General features: G+C 42.5%; 1 protein-coding gene across 1 annotated transcript in view; it reads left to right on the plus strand.

The window, feature by feature from the left end:
* Nucleotides 1-16,007, plus strand: part of LOC132881999 (dedicator of cytokinesis protein 2) — a 282,249-nt gene that overhangs the window by 116,029 nt on the left and 150,213 nt on the right. Inside the window, exon 25 of the mRNA XM_060915143.1 lies at nucleotides 857-999. Within this exon, the coding sequence (XP_060771126.1) occupies nucleotides 857-999 (143 nt within the window). The remainder of the gene's footprint in view (nucleotides 1-856; nucleotides 1,000-16,007) is intronic.

Below are 16,007 nucleotides of genomic sequence, written 5' to 3' on the forward strand. Positions count from 1 at the left end.
CACACACATACAAGGAAACTCCAACATAGGAGCATCACTGTATAGGGAAGCAGTGAGAAGTTTACATACACTGACATGAATGTCATGGCAATATTGGACTTCCAGTGATTTCATTGAACTGTTCTTTTTCTGGGGCAGAATGACCTGTACAACAAACATCTTTAAAAGAAAAAAATATTTGGTGCACAAGTTTTAATTTATTTTGGGTTTTCTGAAATCAACCATGCAGACCAATTTCCTCTCAGCTGAGTCTGACAGTTTGGGTCTTTTCACCAAGTGGTTTGGCAAAGTGGCTACACTTCCCAATAACTTGTAATTACATGCAGTTGTTTGAACTGGTGATCTTGGAATCTGTATTTGATTAGAAATGGCTCCAAGAGACATTCCTGGGTTGTGTAAATATATGATCCTCTTTCTCAGATCTGCACTGAGCTCCTTGGACTTTCCCACTGTACTGTGTGTTGGTCAATCCAATGAGTGCCAAACAAACCTTTTTTATGTTGGTCCAGAGAAGCTACCAGCTGTAGTCAATCATGATCGCTAACAGGAAATTAAGAGGCCTTGGCCTTCACAAGTTAAGACATTTTGTAAATTCCAGCACCACTGAATTAATAATCTAAGTGGGTATATGTACAGTATATTTTTGATCTTGTATGAACAACCTTGACTCTGTGTTGATTTCAGAAATCCCAAAACCAACATTCATTCTCATTATCTTTAGCTGCTTTAATACTAATTAAATGTATGTGTACTGTATGTCAACTTCTGATCGTAACCATACAGTATATTCCTTTGTGGACAGTTTCAGCATGAACATGGTTATAGTTGGTCTTTCATGTCATGATGTCATTTCCAGATTGTCGTGACATCCTGTTGCCCATGATGTTAAAGGAGCTGAGTGCAACATTGTCTGATGTGGGGGATGGGCCACAGGATGAGAGGCGGAACAGTGTCGAGCTCCTCAACAACATCCTGGAGGTTCTAAGCCGTAAGGACGTGGTAAGAGCCAATTTCAAGCTTCATTAATGATACATTCATGAATCCCACGCTCTACCTTGATGACACACTTAAACAGACTGATAGCACCAATCAATCACAAACCACCAGACTCCAGATCTGGGGTGAGTTTCCCAAAAGCATCGTAGCACAGAGATCATCATTTAATGGTAGAGCGAGCATCACAATGAACACTCTCTCTCCTAGTTAAGATGCTCTTAGAGTTAAGAGGCTTTTGGGAAACCCACCCCTGACCAGTGCCTATATTTCCTGTATTTCCAGTAAGTGAATCTTATTGACTTACTGATATGTTTTAGGTTCATGACTGATCAGAATGATTATTTACAAAAAGTTCTTGCTTACAGGATTTAAAAATAAATAAATAAATAATGGATAATTTCTCACACAATTTTAGGTCAGCTCATAATGGCATTTACCAATTAACCAACTCCAGTTTCTAAATGATTACCTTCATCCCTTTTATCCTTCTGTTCAGTTCAGAACAGCTTGAACTATTTTTAATTCATTCTAAATTATTAAAAGGTAAGCATAATTAAAATTGTTTTATTAACCATTTACATTAAGGTTTACTTATTTACTACATTATTTAGTAGTAATAACCAATAGACCTCAGGGTGACACTTTATTTGATTAGTTCACTTTAGAAACTCTTGCCAGTATCTCATCTCATGTCATTATCCCTAGCCGCTTTATCCTGTTCTACAGGGTCGCAGGCAAGCTGGAGCCTATCCCAGCTGACTACGGGCGAAAGGCGGGGTACACCCTGGACAAGTCGCCAGGTCATCACAGGGCTGACACATAGACACAGACAACCATTCACACTCACATTCACACCTACGCTCAATTTAGAGTCACCAGTTAACCTAACCTGCATGTCTTTGGACCGTGGGGGAAACCGGAGCACCCGGAGGAAACCCATGCGGACACGGGGAGAACATGCAAACTCCGCACAGAAAGGCCCTTGCCGGCCATGGGGCTCGAACCCGGACCTTCTTGCTGTGAGGCGACAGGGCTAACCACTACACCACCGTACCGCCCTCTTGCCAGTATGTTATTTCTATTTCAGTTGCCAGTATTTTATTAGTGCAATATTTCTACTTCAGGTGAAGTACTACTCCATACATGGCCTGTGTTTTTACTTTTTTTTTACTTTTTTATTTTTATCCATGGCTATATACTTTTTTCCTATTGTTTTTAAATACTGTTATTGCACTGTATTTTTGGTTACTGTCTCTTCCTGACTCTTTTCTATGTGTGAGCTGTTTGAACGTGTAAATTTCCCCAACAAAGGATGAATAAAGTTTATCTTATTTTAAAAGCTTACTATATCATACTAGCATGAACTAGCCTATTACCTAATTTTCAATATCAACCAACAGTGTAACATGAGAGTCCATATTAGCTAAATATAATATTCTGATACTAAATAAGCTACTGAACATCATGAGCTATAAATGGGAAGTTCTGACTAAAGTGATAGCAAAAGGAACAACTTGATAATTTACAGCTAATCTATAAAATTTAAACAACCATAATCTTAACCATCCCGGTAAAGCAAAACTAAATGGTATATGGATTTCTAGTAATAATTTACAACCACAAACTGTTAATGTATTGCTTAAAATTAGTTGGTACATTCATATTTAGGATTAAGTAATATATTAAGGAATATATTAAGTGGTGCTTGAAAGTTTGTGAACCCTTTAGAATTTTCTATATTTTTGCATAAATATGGCCTAAAACATCATCAGATTTTCACACAAGTCCTAAAAGTAGATAAAGAGAACCCACTTAAACAAATGAGACCAAAATATTATACTTGGTCATTTATTTATTGAAGAAAATGATCCAATATTACATATCTGTGAGTGGCAAAAGTATGTGAGCCTCTAGGATTAGCAGTTAATTTGAAGGTGAAATTAGAGTCAGGTGTTTTCAATCAACGGGATGACAATCAGGTGTGAGTGGGCATCCTGTTTTATTTAAAGAACAGGGATCTATCAAAGTCTGAGCTTCACAACACATGTTTGTGGAAGTGTATCATGGCACGAAAAAAGGAGATTTCTGAGGACCTCAGAAAAAGCATTGTTGATGCTCGTCAGGCTGTAAAAGGTTACAAAACCATCTCTAAAGAGTTTGGACTCCATCAATCCACAGTCAGACAGATTGTGTACAAGTGGAGGAAATTCAAGACCATTGTTACCCTCCCCAGGAGCGGTTGACCAACAAAGATCACTCCAAGAGCAAGGCGTGTAATAGTTGGCAAGGTCACAAAGAACCTCAGGGTAACTTCTAAGCAACTGAAGGCCTGGCTCACATTGGCTAATGTTAATGTTCATGAGTCCACCATCAGGAGAACACTGAACAACAATGGTGTGCATGGCAGGGTTGCAAGGAGAAAGCCACTGCTCTCCAAAAAGAACATTGCTGCTCGTCTGCAGTTTGCTAAAGATCACGTGGACAAACCAGAAGGCTATTGGAAAAATGTTTTGTGGACAGATGAGACCAAAATAGAACTTTTTGGTTTAAATGAGAAGCGTTATGTTTGGAGAAAGGAAAGCACTGCATTCCAGCATAGAAACCTTATCCTATCTGTGAAACATGGTGGTGGTAGTATCATGGTTTGGGCCTGTTTTGCTGCATCTGGGCCAGGACGGCTTGCCATCATTGATGGAACAATGAATTCCATAAACAATGAATATCCATAAAATAAACAAATTAATGACTTCCATTAATATTATTTGTATAGCAAATTATTCACGTGAGCACAATGGATACTGGGTATTTTCTGATTTATTTTTATGATTATATTGCTCTATGTCCTGGGTCAAGAGGACATCCATTGCTTAGTGCTGAATAGAGAGTGGAGGATTACAATAGGATGGAATTATTGATTTGAAAATGAGGGCCTTGGTAATTTTTTAATGCTGATGTGAAGAGAGCTACTTGGTCTCTCTCTCTCTCTCTCTCTCACACACACACACACACACACACACACACACACACACACACACACACACACACACACAAGTAGGTGGGCAGGTGGAAAGCTCATATTTCAAAGTCAATGGATAATACTTCAGCTTGATTTACTTTGATGGCTTGGATGAATTGAAGCTTGAACTCTAAGTATGAACTTCGATGAAACAGAGAGAAGAGAGTGATAAATGGGTCAAAATAAGTGATTACAGGGAGAATTTGGAGAGCACAGAGATGGTGTGGTTTGTTTTGGCTACATGCTGAAGAAGATGGACACGTAGTGAATTAGTAAAAGAGAACACGAGAGAGAGAGAGAGAGAGAGGAGCGTGTGTTATTCTACTGTAATCCCTTCTCCTCCTGGTAAAGGCTCTGCTGCTCTTAGGAAAGCTCTAAAGAACGTAAGAACAGAGATAGCATGAAATGATGCTGTCCTTGTGCTTGTAGATTAACAGAGAACATGTTTATCACCACTTAAATCCCATTCGCCTATCACATGGATTACAGGCTAGAATGAAACCCGCAGAGTCACAGACAGAGACAGAGCAAAGATAAGGGGAGAATAAGAAGATAAGTTGACGAGCAAGAGATAAGCACAGAGAAGACTTAAATGGAGAGAAAGTAAAGGGAGTAGAAGAGACAGAGAACTGGCAAATAGAAAGACAGAAGCAAATCTCTTTTCAAATGTAAAATCACTTTGGTCACTTTTGTCTTCTATTTTTTTTAATTACATTCAAATAATTAGTCATACCACCATCTGTGTTATGGATGTGCTTCTGTTTTGTGAATAAATTAAGATTGTTTTCATGCAGATTGTATCTCAGTTGTGTTTTGATAAAATTTTAACCACATGCAGTACTCTGCAAAAGTCTTAGCCACATGTAAGAAATGCTGTAAAACAAAAATGGCTTAAAAATAATGAAATAAAATGTTTCAATATTAAAAAATACTATAAACAGTACACAGTAAGCCGTTATAAATGAAGCAAAGTCAATATTTGGTGTGAAACGATCCTTTGCTTTTTTTTAAAAAAATAGTAGTCTCAGGTACAATGAGTGCAGTTTTATAAGGAAATGAGCTGTAGGTTTTACTGAGCATTTTCCAGAACCAGCTACAGTTCTTCTGGACACTTTGACTGTCACATTTACTTCTTAATTTTGCAGCAAAACTCAGTAGCCTTCATTTTGCTTTTTTTTTTTTAATCTGAAAAGTGGTCGCTTATGTAATACGTTGCTCAGATACAAACTTTTTTTTCTGTAACATTTAATTTTGTGGGCGGCACGGTGGTGTAGTGGTTAGCGCTGTCGCCTCACAGCAAGAAGGTCCTGGGTTCGAGCCCCGGGGCCGGCGAGGGCCTTTCTGTGTGTGTTTCTGTGTGTGTTTCCTCCGGGTGCTCCAGTTTCCCCCACAGTCCAAAGACATGCAGGTTAGGTTAACTGGTGACTCTAAATTGACCGTAGGTGTGAGTGTGAATGGTTGTCTGTGTCTATGTGTCAGCCCTGTGATGACCTGGCGACTTGTCCAGGGTGTACCCCGCCTTTCGCCCGTAGTCAGCTGGGATAGGCTCCAGCTTGCCTGCGACCCTGTGGAAGGATAAAGCGGCTAGAGATAATGAGATGAGATTTAATTTTGTGCTGGAAAATGAAAGTTTGGAACTCTAAAATGTTTTTGTACTGACTCGATAATGTAGAAGTCATAAAATAGAAACAAAGAACAACAAAGTTTGCATAAAAAAGAGGAGGGTGCCTAAGACTTTTGCACAGTTCTGTACATTTAAACAAATGAATCAATCTGATCAAAATACAGTTTTGATTTGGATAGCCTGCCTCATGATATAATAAATGATACTCAACATACAGTCAGGTTGGCAGGCGACAGAAGAATGTAGATGCAGTAAAAGAGTTTATTCAGGCAAATGAATCCAAAACAGTGGGCAAAAACAAACACAGGGACAGGCAAGGTTCAGGCGAGACACAGACAGAATATCAGAAGCAAGGCAAAATAGCAAAAGTCCAAAGAGCAGTCAAAAATAAATCCCAGGAAGTCAACATGAAATACAAAGGCTTGGTAATGTCGGACAAATGGTAACTGAGTGTTTACTTTGCAACTGGCTGTGAAAACTAATGCTGTGTCCGAAATCACTCACTCATTCACTACTCCCTACTCACTATCTAGGGAATTCTACGGTATATAGAGGACTATATAGTGAGCTCAGTGGCAAAATTAAAAAAAAAACACTTTCGGACACTACTCCGCCGCTCCATTATTTACGTCATTACTGTCGCGCAATTAAAACGTGCCAGATCAGTCAACTGGTGGGTTTTCAAAATAATAAATACATGCATGTATTTTTGTGATAAATCCATATTATACTGAGCATATTTCCTACATTAATAAATACAAAGTACTTTGTGTCTACTGCATCTTTCAGTTCTTTTAAATCAAGGCTAAATACTTTCTTCTTTGCCGCTGCCTTTTATTAAATCAAATTTGAGGCTTTTGATTAATTCCTCGCTCGCACTGTAAGTTTTATTCTTATATTTTATCTGTCTTATTCTATTGTAGCTCATTTTCTATTCTCTTACTATTTTTAATTATAATTGAAGGTCCATTTATAATGTGTTTCTTTCATTTCATTCTCTCTTTGCTGCACCAGGTGCTCCTCTCTGTCGTCTGCGATTTTTCTTTCAGCGCGACCGCAATGCATGATGGAATATATTGTTTGGTTAGTGACCATCAGATACTATGAGTCCACTATATAGGGTGTAATAATTCTCCCTATACTGTACATTCGGACAGCATGGCAAAATGGTGAACTCACTATATAGTCCATTATGTAGCAAGTAGTGAGTAGTGAGTGATTTCAGACACAGCATAAAAGTCCTTTTCTAGTGAGTTGTGGTGATTGTGAACAGGTGTGTGCAATCAGTAGTCAGGAGACTGTAAGTGGTGAAGTGCAGGGTGGGTGTTGTAATCAGCGGCAGCCATATTTGAAGGTCTCTGTGAATTCTGTGAAATGGAGTCTTGAGTGCAAGCAGGTGCAGATGTGACACAAACATTAAATGGCCAACAATATTAAGTTATTAACTTGGTTTTTTAGACCACTGGCCAATCTTTACAGAGATTAGGGAGAAAGAAAGGAAAAAAAAACAGGTGAGTGAAAGTTTTAGTGTGTGTGAAAAAAAGATGAGCAAGTGTGACGGAGTATAAACAAAAGGTCATGAGGGCCACAAACAGACAGTGAGTAATGGGAGAATGAAGGAAGATGACCAGAGTAGGAAGGAGAAGTGACACAAGGTCACACATTCTTTCTCTTTTCTCTTGGCACTTCGTTTCTCTTCCTCACTTTCTTCTATAACTGGATTCTGGGAGCATTTCAAATTTCTAATAAAAACAGGCATCAAGAGAGAGAGCTGAAGAGGTCATGCGCTCTCTCTCTCTCTCTCTCTGCTTATATGAGAAACTCAGCAGTTGACTGACACTAGCATTTGACTCTACGAGCTAAAAGGAACATGAGACTAAAGGCCCACCGTGAAGAAATCAATAGAAATAAATAAATAGCAGTGTACTCAAGAAAGCTTATATATATATACTTTTAGATTTTGTATACTGTATATATATATATATATATATATATATATATATATATATATATATATATATATATATATATATTCATCTAAAAAGTCATCTAAAATTATATATTAGATGACTGATAAAAATGGTTTCTTGATATAAAAGCAATTCATGATATTTTTCACTCCGGGTGTACAATTTCACAGACAAAACAGCTTACAGCTGAGATACAAATAAAGCAAACAGATGAATAGATGAACATTAATCATTTTGCTCAAGAGCCGATCAGTGGATTTTTGACAGTGCTAGGATTTGAATTCAGAATCATCTGGTCACTATCTCAGAATCTGTACCGCTGAGCTTCTATTCATCATCACTATATGACACTATCATAGATCAAAAAGTTACCAAGAAATTGTCAGTGACCCTGATACTATATACCAACATCAGACATGGATATATTTTAGAACACAAGTGTTTCAAAGTTCAATACAAATTACTAATAAGTATAATTAACAAGCAAAAAATCAAGGTATTCGACAAGGAAGGCGATGAATTGTAACTAATAGGCGACTGCCAGGCTGTAATAGTCTCCTGTGGAAATGGGAGCAAAACGGCAAAGGTAAAATGTTAATCTATCCCCTGGTGACCTTGTCACATTTTACAGAAATATTTTATTCCAGCTGTAGTGGGAATTGGAGCCATCAGATTTACGTGTTATGACCAGTCTCGATGTTGCTGGCAGTGAAGTAAGTGATGAAGTAATGATTAGTTCCATCGCACTATCATACTATCTCAACATAAAGCAACTGGTGACAAACTCAGAACAACAAGCAAACCTCAGCAGATCTAAGCAAAAGTGTTATAAATAGCCTTTGTTTGAACAAAACAAATGTTCAGAAACATGAGAATACTTTCAACAGAGACATGATGCAGCTCAACTCGTGCCATGTTGCTAACTAGCTAATGTTTCAGCTTGGGCTTTTATACGTCATATGTGGTCTGGCATGGTTCACAGATCTTGCTGAGGTTCATGCTCCATAGCATTCCATTAAATACAGTCACCATCCATCCATTTTCTGCTGCTTATCTGGGTCTGGGTCGCAGGGGTAGCAGCCTAAGCAGAGCAGCCCAGATTTCCCTCTCCCCGGCCACCTCCACCAGATCTTCTCGAGGAATACCGAGGTATTCCCAGGCCAGCCGAGAGATGTAATCTCTCCAGCGTGTCCTGGGTCTGCCCCAGGGTTTCCTCCCGGTGGGGCATGCCCAGAGAACCTCCCCTGGGAGGCATCCAGGGGGCATCCTAACAAGGTGCCTGAACCACCTCAACTGACTCCTTTCGATGTGGAGGAGGAAAGGTTCTACTCTGAGTCTTTCCTGAATGACCAAGCTTCTCACCCTGTCTCTAAGGGAGAGCCCAGCCACCCTGCGGGGAAAACTCATTTTGACCGCTTGTATCTGTGATCTCATTCTTTCAGTCACTACCCACAGCTTGTGACCATAGATGAAGGTAGGAACATAGATGGACCAGTAAATTGAGAGCTTTGCCTTTTGGCTCAGCTCTCTCTTCACCACAACAGACTGGTTTAGCATCCACATCACTGCTGACGCTGCCCCGATCTGTCTGTCCAACTCCCGCTCCCCCCTACCCTCACTCGTGAACAAGACCCCAAGATACTTAAACTCCTCCACTTGAGGTAGCAACTGCCCCCGACCTGAAGTAGGCACTCCACCCATTTCCAGTTGAGCACCATGGCCACAGACTTGGAGGTGCTGATTCTCATCCGCTTCACACTCAGCTGCAAACCGTCCCAGCACATGTTGTAGGTCACAGATTGATGAAGCCAACAGGACCACATCATCCTTGAAAAGCAGAGATGTGATCCTGATGCCACCAAACCGGACACCCTCTGCCCCTTGGCTGCACCTAGAAATTCTGTCTATAAAAGTTATGAATAGAACCGGTGACAAAGGGCAGCCCTGGCGGAGTCCCACATGCACCGGGAACAAGTCTGACTTACTGCCGGCAATGCAAACCAAACTCCTTAGGAAGTCATGGCCTAATGGTTAGAGAAACAGCTTTGGGACCAAAAGGTTGCTGGTTCGATTCCCCAGACTAGCAGGATTGACTTAAGTGCCCTTGAGCAAGGCACCTAACCCCCAACCGCTCCGGCAAGAGTGGTGGCGTACCTTGTGTCTGATTAGCCAAAGAAAAACTGATGATGTGATCATCAGTTCGGGCATTGAACCCGACCAACTGAACTGAACCAAACTCCTGCTCCGGTCATACAGGGTCCAAATGGCCCGCAGCAGTGGGCCCCGAAGCACCCCCCCCACAGGGCACCCCGAGGGACATGGTCGTAAGCCTTCTCCAGGTCCACAAAACACATGTAGGGCAAACTCCCATGCACCCTCCAGAAAAGAGCTGGTCCAGTGTTCCACGACCAGGATGAAAACCACATTGTTCCTCCTGAATCCAAGGTTCAACTATTGACTGGACTCTCCTCTCCAGCACCCCAGCATAGGCTTTCCCGGGGAGGCTGAGAAGTGTGATCCCCCTATAGTTGGAACACACTTTCCAGTCCCCCTTTCTAAAAAGTCTGCCAATCCAGAGGAACTGTCCCCAACCTCCATGCAATGTTGAAGAGGCATGTCAGCCGAGACAGCCCAACAACATCCAAAGCCTTCAGGAACTCAGAACGAATCTCATCTACCCCCGGAGCCTGGCCACCGAAGAGCATTTTAACCACCTTGGTAACCTCAGCCCCTGTGATGGGCAAGTCCTCCCAAGCATTCTCAGACTCTGCATCCTCCTCGGATGACATGAAGGTGGGATTGAGGAGATCCTTGAAGTATTCCTTCCACCGCTGGACAAAGTCCCCAGTTGAGGTCAACAGCACTCCATCCTCACTGTAAACAGTCAGGACAGAGCACTGCTTCCCCTTCCTGAGCAGCCAGATGATTTGTCAGAATCTCTTCAAGGCTGACTGAAAGTCACTTTCCATGGCCTCACTGAACTCCTCCCACACCTGAGTTTTTGCTTCAGTGACCGCCAGAGCCATGTTCCGCTTGGCCTGTCGGTATCTGTCAGCTGCCTCTGGAGACCCACAGGCTAACCAAGTCTGGTAGGACTCCTTCTTCAGCTTGATGGCTCCCCTCACCGCAGGTGTCCACCACCTGGTTCAGGGATTACCACCACGACAGGCACTAACAACCTTGCAGCCACAGCTCCACACGGCTGCTTCAGCAATGGAGGTGCGGAACATGGTCCACTCAAACTCAATGTCCCCATCCTCCCCCGGTATGCAGTTGAAGCTCTTCTGGAGGTGGCAGTTGAAGATCTGACAGGCGGAAGCCTCCACCAGACATTCCCACCATACCCTCACTACACGTTTGGGCCTACCAGGTTTGTCTGGCCTCCTCCCCCACCATCTGATCCAGCTCACCACCAGGTAGTGATCAGTTGACAGCTCTGCTCTTCTCTTCACCCAAGTGTCCTAGATATACAGTTGCAGATCAGATGAAATGACTACAAAGTCAATCATCGATCTATGGCCTAGGGCAGGGGTGTCAAACCTGATCCATAAAGGGCCGTGTGGCTGCAGGTTTTCATTCCAGCCATGCAGCAGCACACCTGATTCGGCTTATTCAATCAACTGACACACCCACCCTTTAATCAAGGGTGGGTGTGGCTGCAAGTATTTGACTGTGTGAAGACAGTTCAGTTGATTGAATGAGCTAAGTCAGGTGTGCTGCTGCATGGCTGGAATGAAAACCTGCAGCCACAAGGCCCTTTATGGATCAGGTTTGACACCCCTGGCCTAGGGTGTTGTGCCACATGCACTTATGGACACCCTTATGCTCGAACATGGTGTTCATTATGGCCAAACCGTGCATGGCACAGAAGTACAACAACAGAACTCTGCTTGGGTTCAGATCAGGCAGGCTATTCCTCCTAATCACACCCCTCCAGGTTTCACTGTCATTGCCCATGTGAGCATTGAAGTCCCCCAGTAAAACAATGGAGTCCCCTCGTGGTGCACTGTCTAGTACCCCACTCAAGGACTACAAGAAGGCCGGGTACTCTGAACTACCATTTGGCACATAAGTGCAAATGACAGTCAGAGACTGTTGCCTGACCCAAAGGTGCAGGGGAACAACCCTCTCGTTTACTGGGGAGAACTCTGATGTTAGCATGCTGAACTGGGGGGCTACCAATAGCCTCACCCCTGCCTGGTGCCACTCACCCTTGGCAACTTCAGCATGGAAGAGAGTCCAACCCCTCTCCAGGAAATTGATTCCAGAGCCCAAGCTATGCATTGAGGTGAGCCCAGCTATATCTAGTCAGTACCTCTCAAACTCACGCACAAGCTCAGGCTCCTTCCCCACCAGAGAGGTGACATTCTATGTCCCAAAAGCCAGTTTTGTCACTCAGGGATCAGTATGCCAGGGCCTCTGCCTTTGGCTGCCACCCAATCCACAATGCATCAGACCCTTATGGCACCTCCTGCAGGTAGTGGGTCCACAAGAGAGTGGTTCCTTGTTGCTCATTTGGGCTAGGCCCAGCTGGGCCCCATGGACACAGGCCCAGCCACCAGGCACTCGCTGATGAGCCCCTCCCCCAGACCTGGCTCCAGGGTGGGGCCCCAGTATCCCTGGTCTGGGCGAGGGCACTTGGATCCTTGCTGTTTCTCTCAGAAGGGTCTTCAGAACCGCTTTTTGTCTGACCTCTCATCTAGGACCTGTTTGCCTTGGGAGACCCTACCAAGGGCAAATGCCCCCAACAACATAGCTCCTAGAGTCACTGAGGCACTCAAACCCCTCCACCACATTAAGGTGGTGATTCATAAATACAGTCACAATACACAGTAATGGATTTTGTATATAAAATGAGCTTAAATGTCTGCAGCCAGTTGCATCAGCTTAGCTAACGTTTGATGGTAGTTTTGTACAAATGTAAATTGTTACTACATTTGAATTTATAGACAACTAAAAATGTAAAAAGTTGCACAAATAACATTGTGTCAATGCACTCTCAAGATATTGCTTAAACTTGATTATCTCAGGTATGTGCAATGCATGCTTGAACATCTGTCAAAAAAAACCTTTTCACTGGAGTGATGAAAAAAAAAATTACTGAAAAATAAAATGCAATGTTGAAATCAACCTGGGGTCATGGTGGAGCAGTGGGTCGTGCTGCTGCCTGACAGAGCTCCAGAGTCTGGTTTCCTCATACCTCTCAAAAATATGCTAAAGTAGGTGGATTGATTACACTACTTTGTGTGAATGGGTGTACTAAATGTCTGTGCATGGTGTCCTGCAATGGACTGGCATTTTATCTAGGGTGTATTCTGGATAGAAGGTGGTTCTGGAGCCACTGCGACCCTGTCCAGGGTAAAGCAGTTCCCGAAGATGAATGAGTAAAAAGAACTGGATAAAAAACTGTTCCAAATTTCCAAGTGTTACAAAGTCAGGTGAAATATATGACTGTATTGACACTGTAACCTTGGAGGACAACATCGTAAGTTTGGATAAAGTATGAAGTTATATTGCTTTATATTAGATTGGTTATAGTTAAAGCACGACTCATTTGGATTTTGTTCATTTGTCTCTGTTGAACTATGATTAATTTGACAGACATGACCTGTCTATCTAACAAATAAATATAAAAAATTTAACACTAAAAGACAAGAATACTAGACACTAGAGATGGCATGATACAACTTTCTCTTTTGCCTAAAACCCATAAGGCGGCACGGTGGTGTAGTGGTTAGCACTGTCACCTCACAGCAAGAAGGTTCTGAGTTCGAGCCCAGTGGCCGATGAGGGGCCATTCTGTGTGGAGTTTGCATGTTCTCCCCGTGTCTGTGTGGGTTTACTCTGGGTGCTCCAGTTTCCCCCACAGTTCAAAGACATGGAGTTAGGTTAACTGTCCACTGATCAAGTTTGGAGAGGGATGGGCTCCACCAAGTTTAAATGCCCTTATGGGATAAAGAAGAAGAAAAAAACAAAGATATTGAATCTTTGGGTGCGTTAGAAACAGAGAAAATGTAGCCTCAGGAGAATGTCTAACAAGACAGTGAGGCATCAACGACCATTAGAAACTGTTCAAACTCTCGTTTCCTGTCTTCTAAGATGCTTTCAAACTGCCCCCAGTTGAAGGCAACATTGATGTATCCTCGATGCTGCCTATTACCCATACGTAAATCTGGCATACTACTTACTACTGATTACAAGGTACCTTAACTGTCTGTGATTTAGGACAGACTTTAGACACTGACTTAAGTTCAACTACTACAACTTGCTGCTTGTGGTTATAAGCGCAATTAAAGTGTAACTTCACCCCAACTTGGAGCCTAATGCTAAAAAGTGGGCAAGGGGCTGAGGGGGGGCTGGGAGTGGCTGAGGAGTGAGCAGAGTGGGAGGCATGGTTGTGTGAGGCATAATTGAAAATGAATATATATTTTCAAAATGAAGATTGGAAAAACTCCCACTCAAGAATGGGGGCTGGGAGTGGTTGTCTGCCCATGTCTAATTAGAGGATGTGAACATTCTTTTTATAGAAAAAAAAATCATGACATAGAGAAGGTGACACAGTGGCGTAGTGGTTAGCACTGTCGCCTCATAGTAAGAAGGTTCTGGGTTTGAGCCCAGCAGCCAACGGGGGCCTTTCTGTGTGGAGTTTGCATGTTCTCCCTGTGTCTGCGTGGGTTTCCTCCTGGTGCTCCGGTTTCCCCCACAGTCCAAAGACATGCAGGTTAGGCTAATTGGTGGCGCTAAATTGGCTGTAGGTGTGAATGTGAATGGTTGTGTATTTCTATGTGTCAGTCTTGCGATGACCTGGTGATTTGTCCAGGGTGTACCCCGCCTCTCACCCATAGTCAGCTGGGATAGGCTCCAGCTTGCCCATGACCCTGCACAGGATAAGTGGTTACAGATAATGGATGGATGACATAGAGAAGTACTTCTACATCAGCCTTGCAAGTATGCAGTACTTCATTAAAGGGGAACTGAAGGCAAATTTTTTATTATTAAAAATCTATTTATCTCATTTTATTAAATATAGGAATGCATTTCTGACAGCTATTTTGTCACTGCTATAGCAAGTTATCGGTGTTTGAAATATGCTCTGTAATATATCAGTCCATATGTCAAAGCAATGGCCGTAAACGAGATTCGCTGAGACCTGTGAGAGAATTCGTAGGATGAAAGTAAAATGTACAGTGGAAATCAAAGTGACCAACATCTGCCAACGTTGTCAAAAGATGTGCATGCCCTCCTTCGAATGCTGACATAATCAAGCCGGAAGTTTTCCCTGTGTCTGAAATCGCTCCCTACTCACTATATAGGGCACTATATAGCGGGGACGCCATTTTGTAGTGCTGTCCGAAACCTTAGTGCGGATGATGTGGGAAATGCGCTCAGTATAATATGTATTTATCACAAAAATACATTCATGTATTTATTATTTTGAAAACCCACCAGCCACCTGATCTGGCACATTTTAATTGCGCGACAGTAATGACATAAATACCAATGCGACAGACTAGTCCTTATCCTGTCGTCTTTCCAACTCTTCTCTACTCCACGTTGGTTCAAAGTCGTATGGAATAATCTCCATGTCATGTACGTGAGGGAGGTGGATGTATGTGCAGGAGTATACAGTTTACTAAAGTGCAGAATATATATACAGTGTGAGAATATATACACAAGCAAACAATCCAAAACGGCAGGCTAGATCAAAAACGAGAATACAGGCAAAAGGGTCAGTCGAGGCACAAACAGTACATCAAAGGCTAAGCGAGGACAAGAACAAGAAACAGTCACAAGGATCGTGAACCAGGAAATCAAGACAACAGGTAGAAAGGCTCAGTAATGCGTACATGAGTATCGTAATACTTCGCGATGCAAATGCATCAGCACAGTCCTTAAATAGGCAAACACATAGTTCCTTAATTGAGCTCAGGTGTGCCTTGTTCACGGCGTGCGTGCTGGAGTCCACTCGGCGCGCGCAGCCCGAGGTGCGCCTTCAGGTGCACGCGCCACAGCGTGCAAGACTGACATTCCATCACTGATGAAGCTGGCAAATCTCGAAATTAATCTAAATTGGAATGATGTGGCGATCTGGCCGCTGTGTAGTTTTCAAAATGGCGGTGCTGACACTTCACGTTTGAAGTCTCACACAAGTCTCGTGAAGATCGCGCGGATAAGCGACGCCTGCCGTGGACCAAACGAACTACATTCAACATGGCTAAAAACCGAAAAGGCTGTTAAGCGTAATATAATATGCCAATATGAGTCACAATATAAGGTTAATAAAACCAAAAATGTAATTGAATAACACGTTAAGAAATAAAGCAAGTTTTAAATGACTTCAGCTCCCCTTTAAATGATTTAACCTCGACTATAACTGTAGCCTACTTTTACTACACACTTT

The sequence above is a fragment of the Neoarius graeffei genome, chromosome 2 (assembly GCF_027579695.1).
Source record: "Neoarius graeffei isolate fNeoGra1 chromosome 2, fNeoGra1.pri, whole genome shotgun sequence".
In the NCBI taxonomy this organism is placed as follows: Eukaryota; Metazoa; Chordata; class Actinopteri; order Siluriformes; family Ariidae; genus Neoarius; species Neoarius graeffei.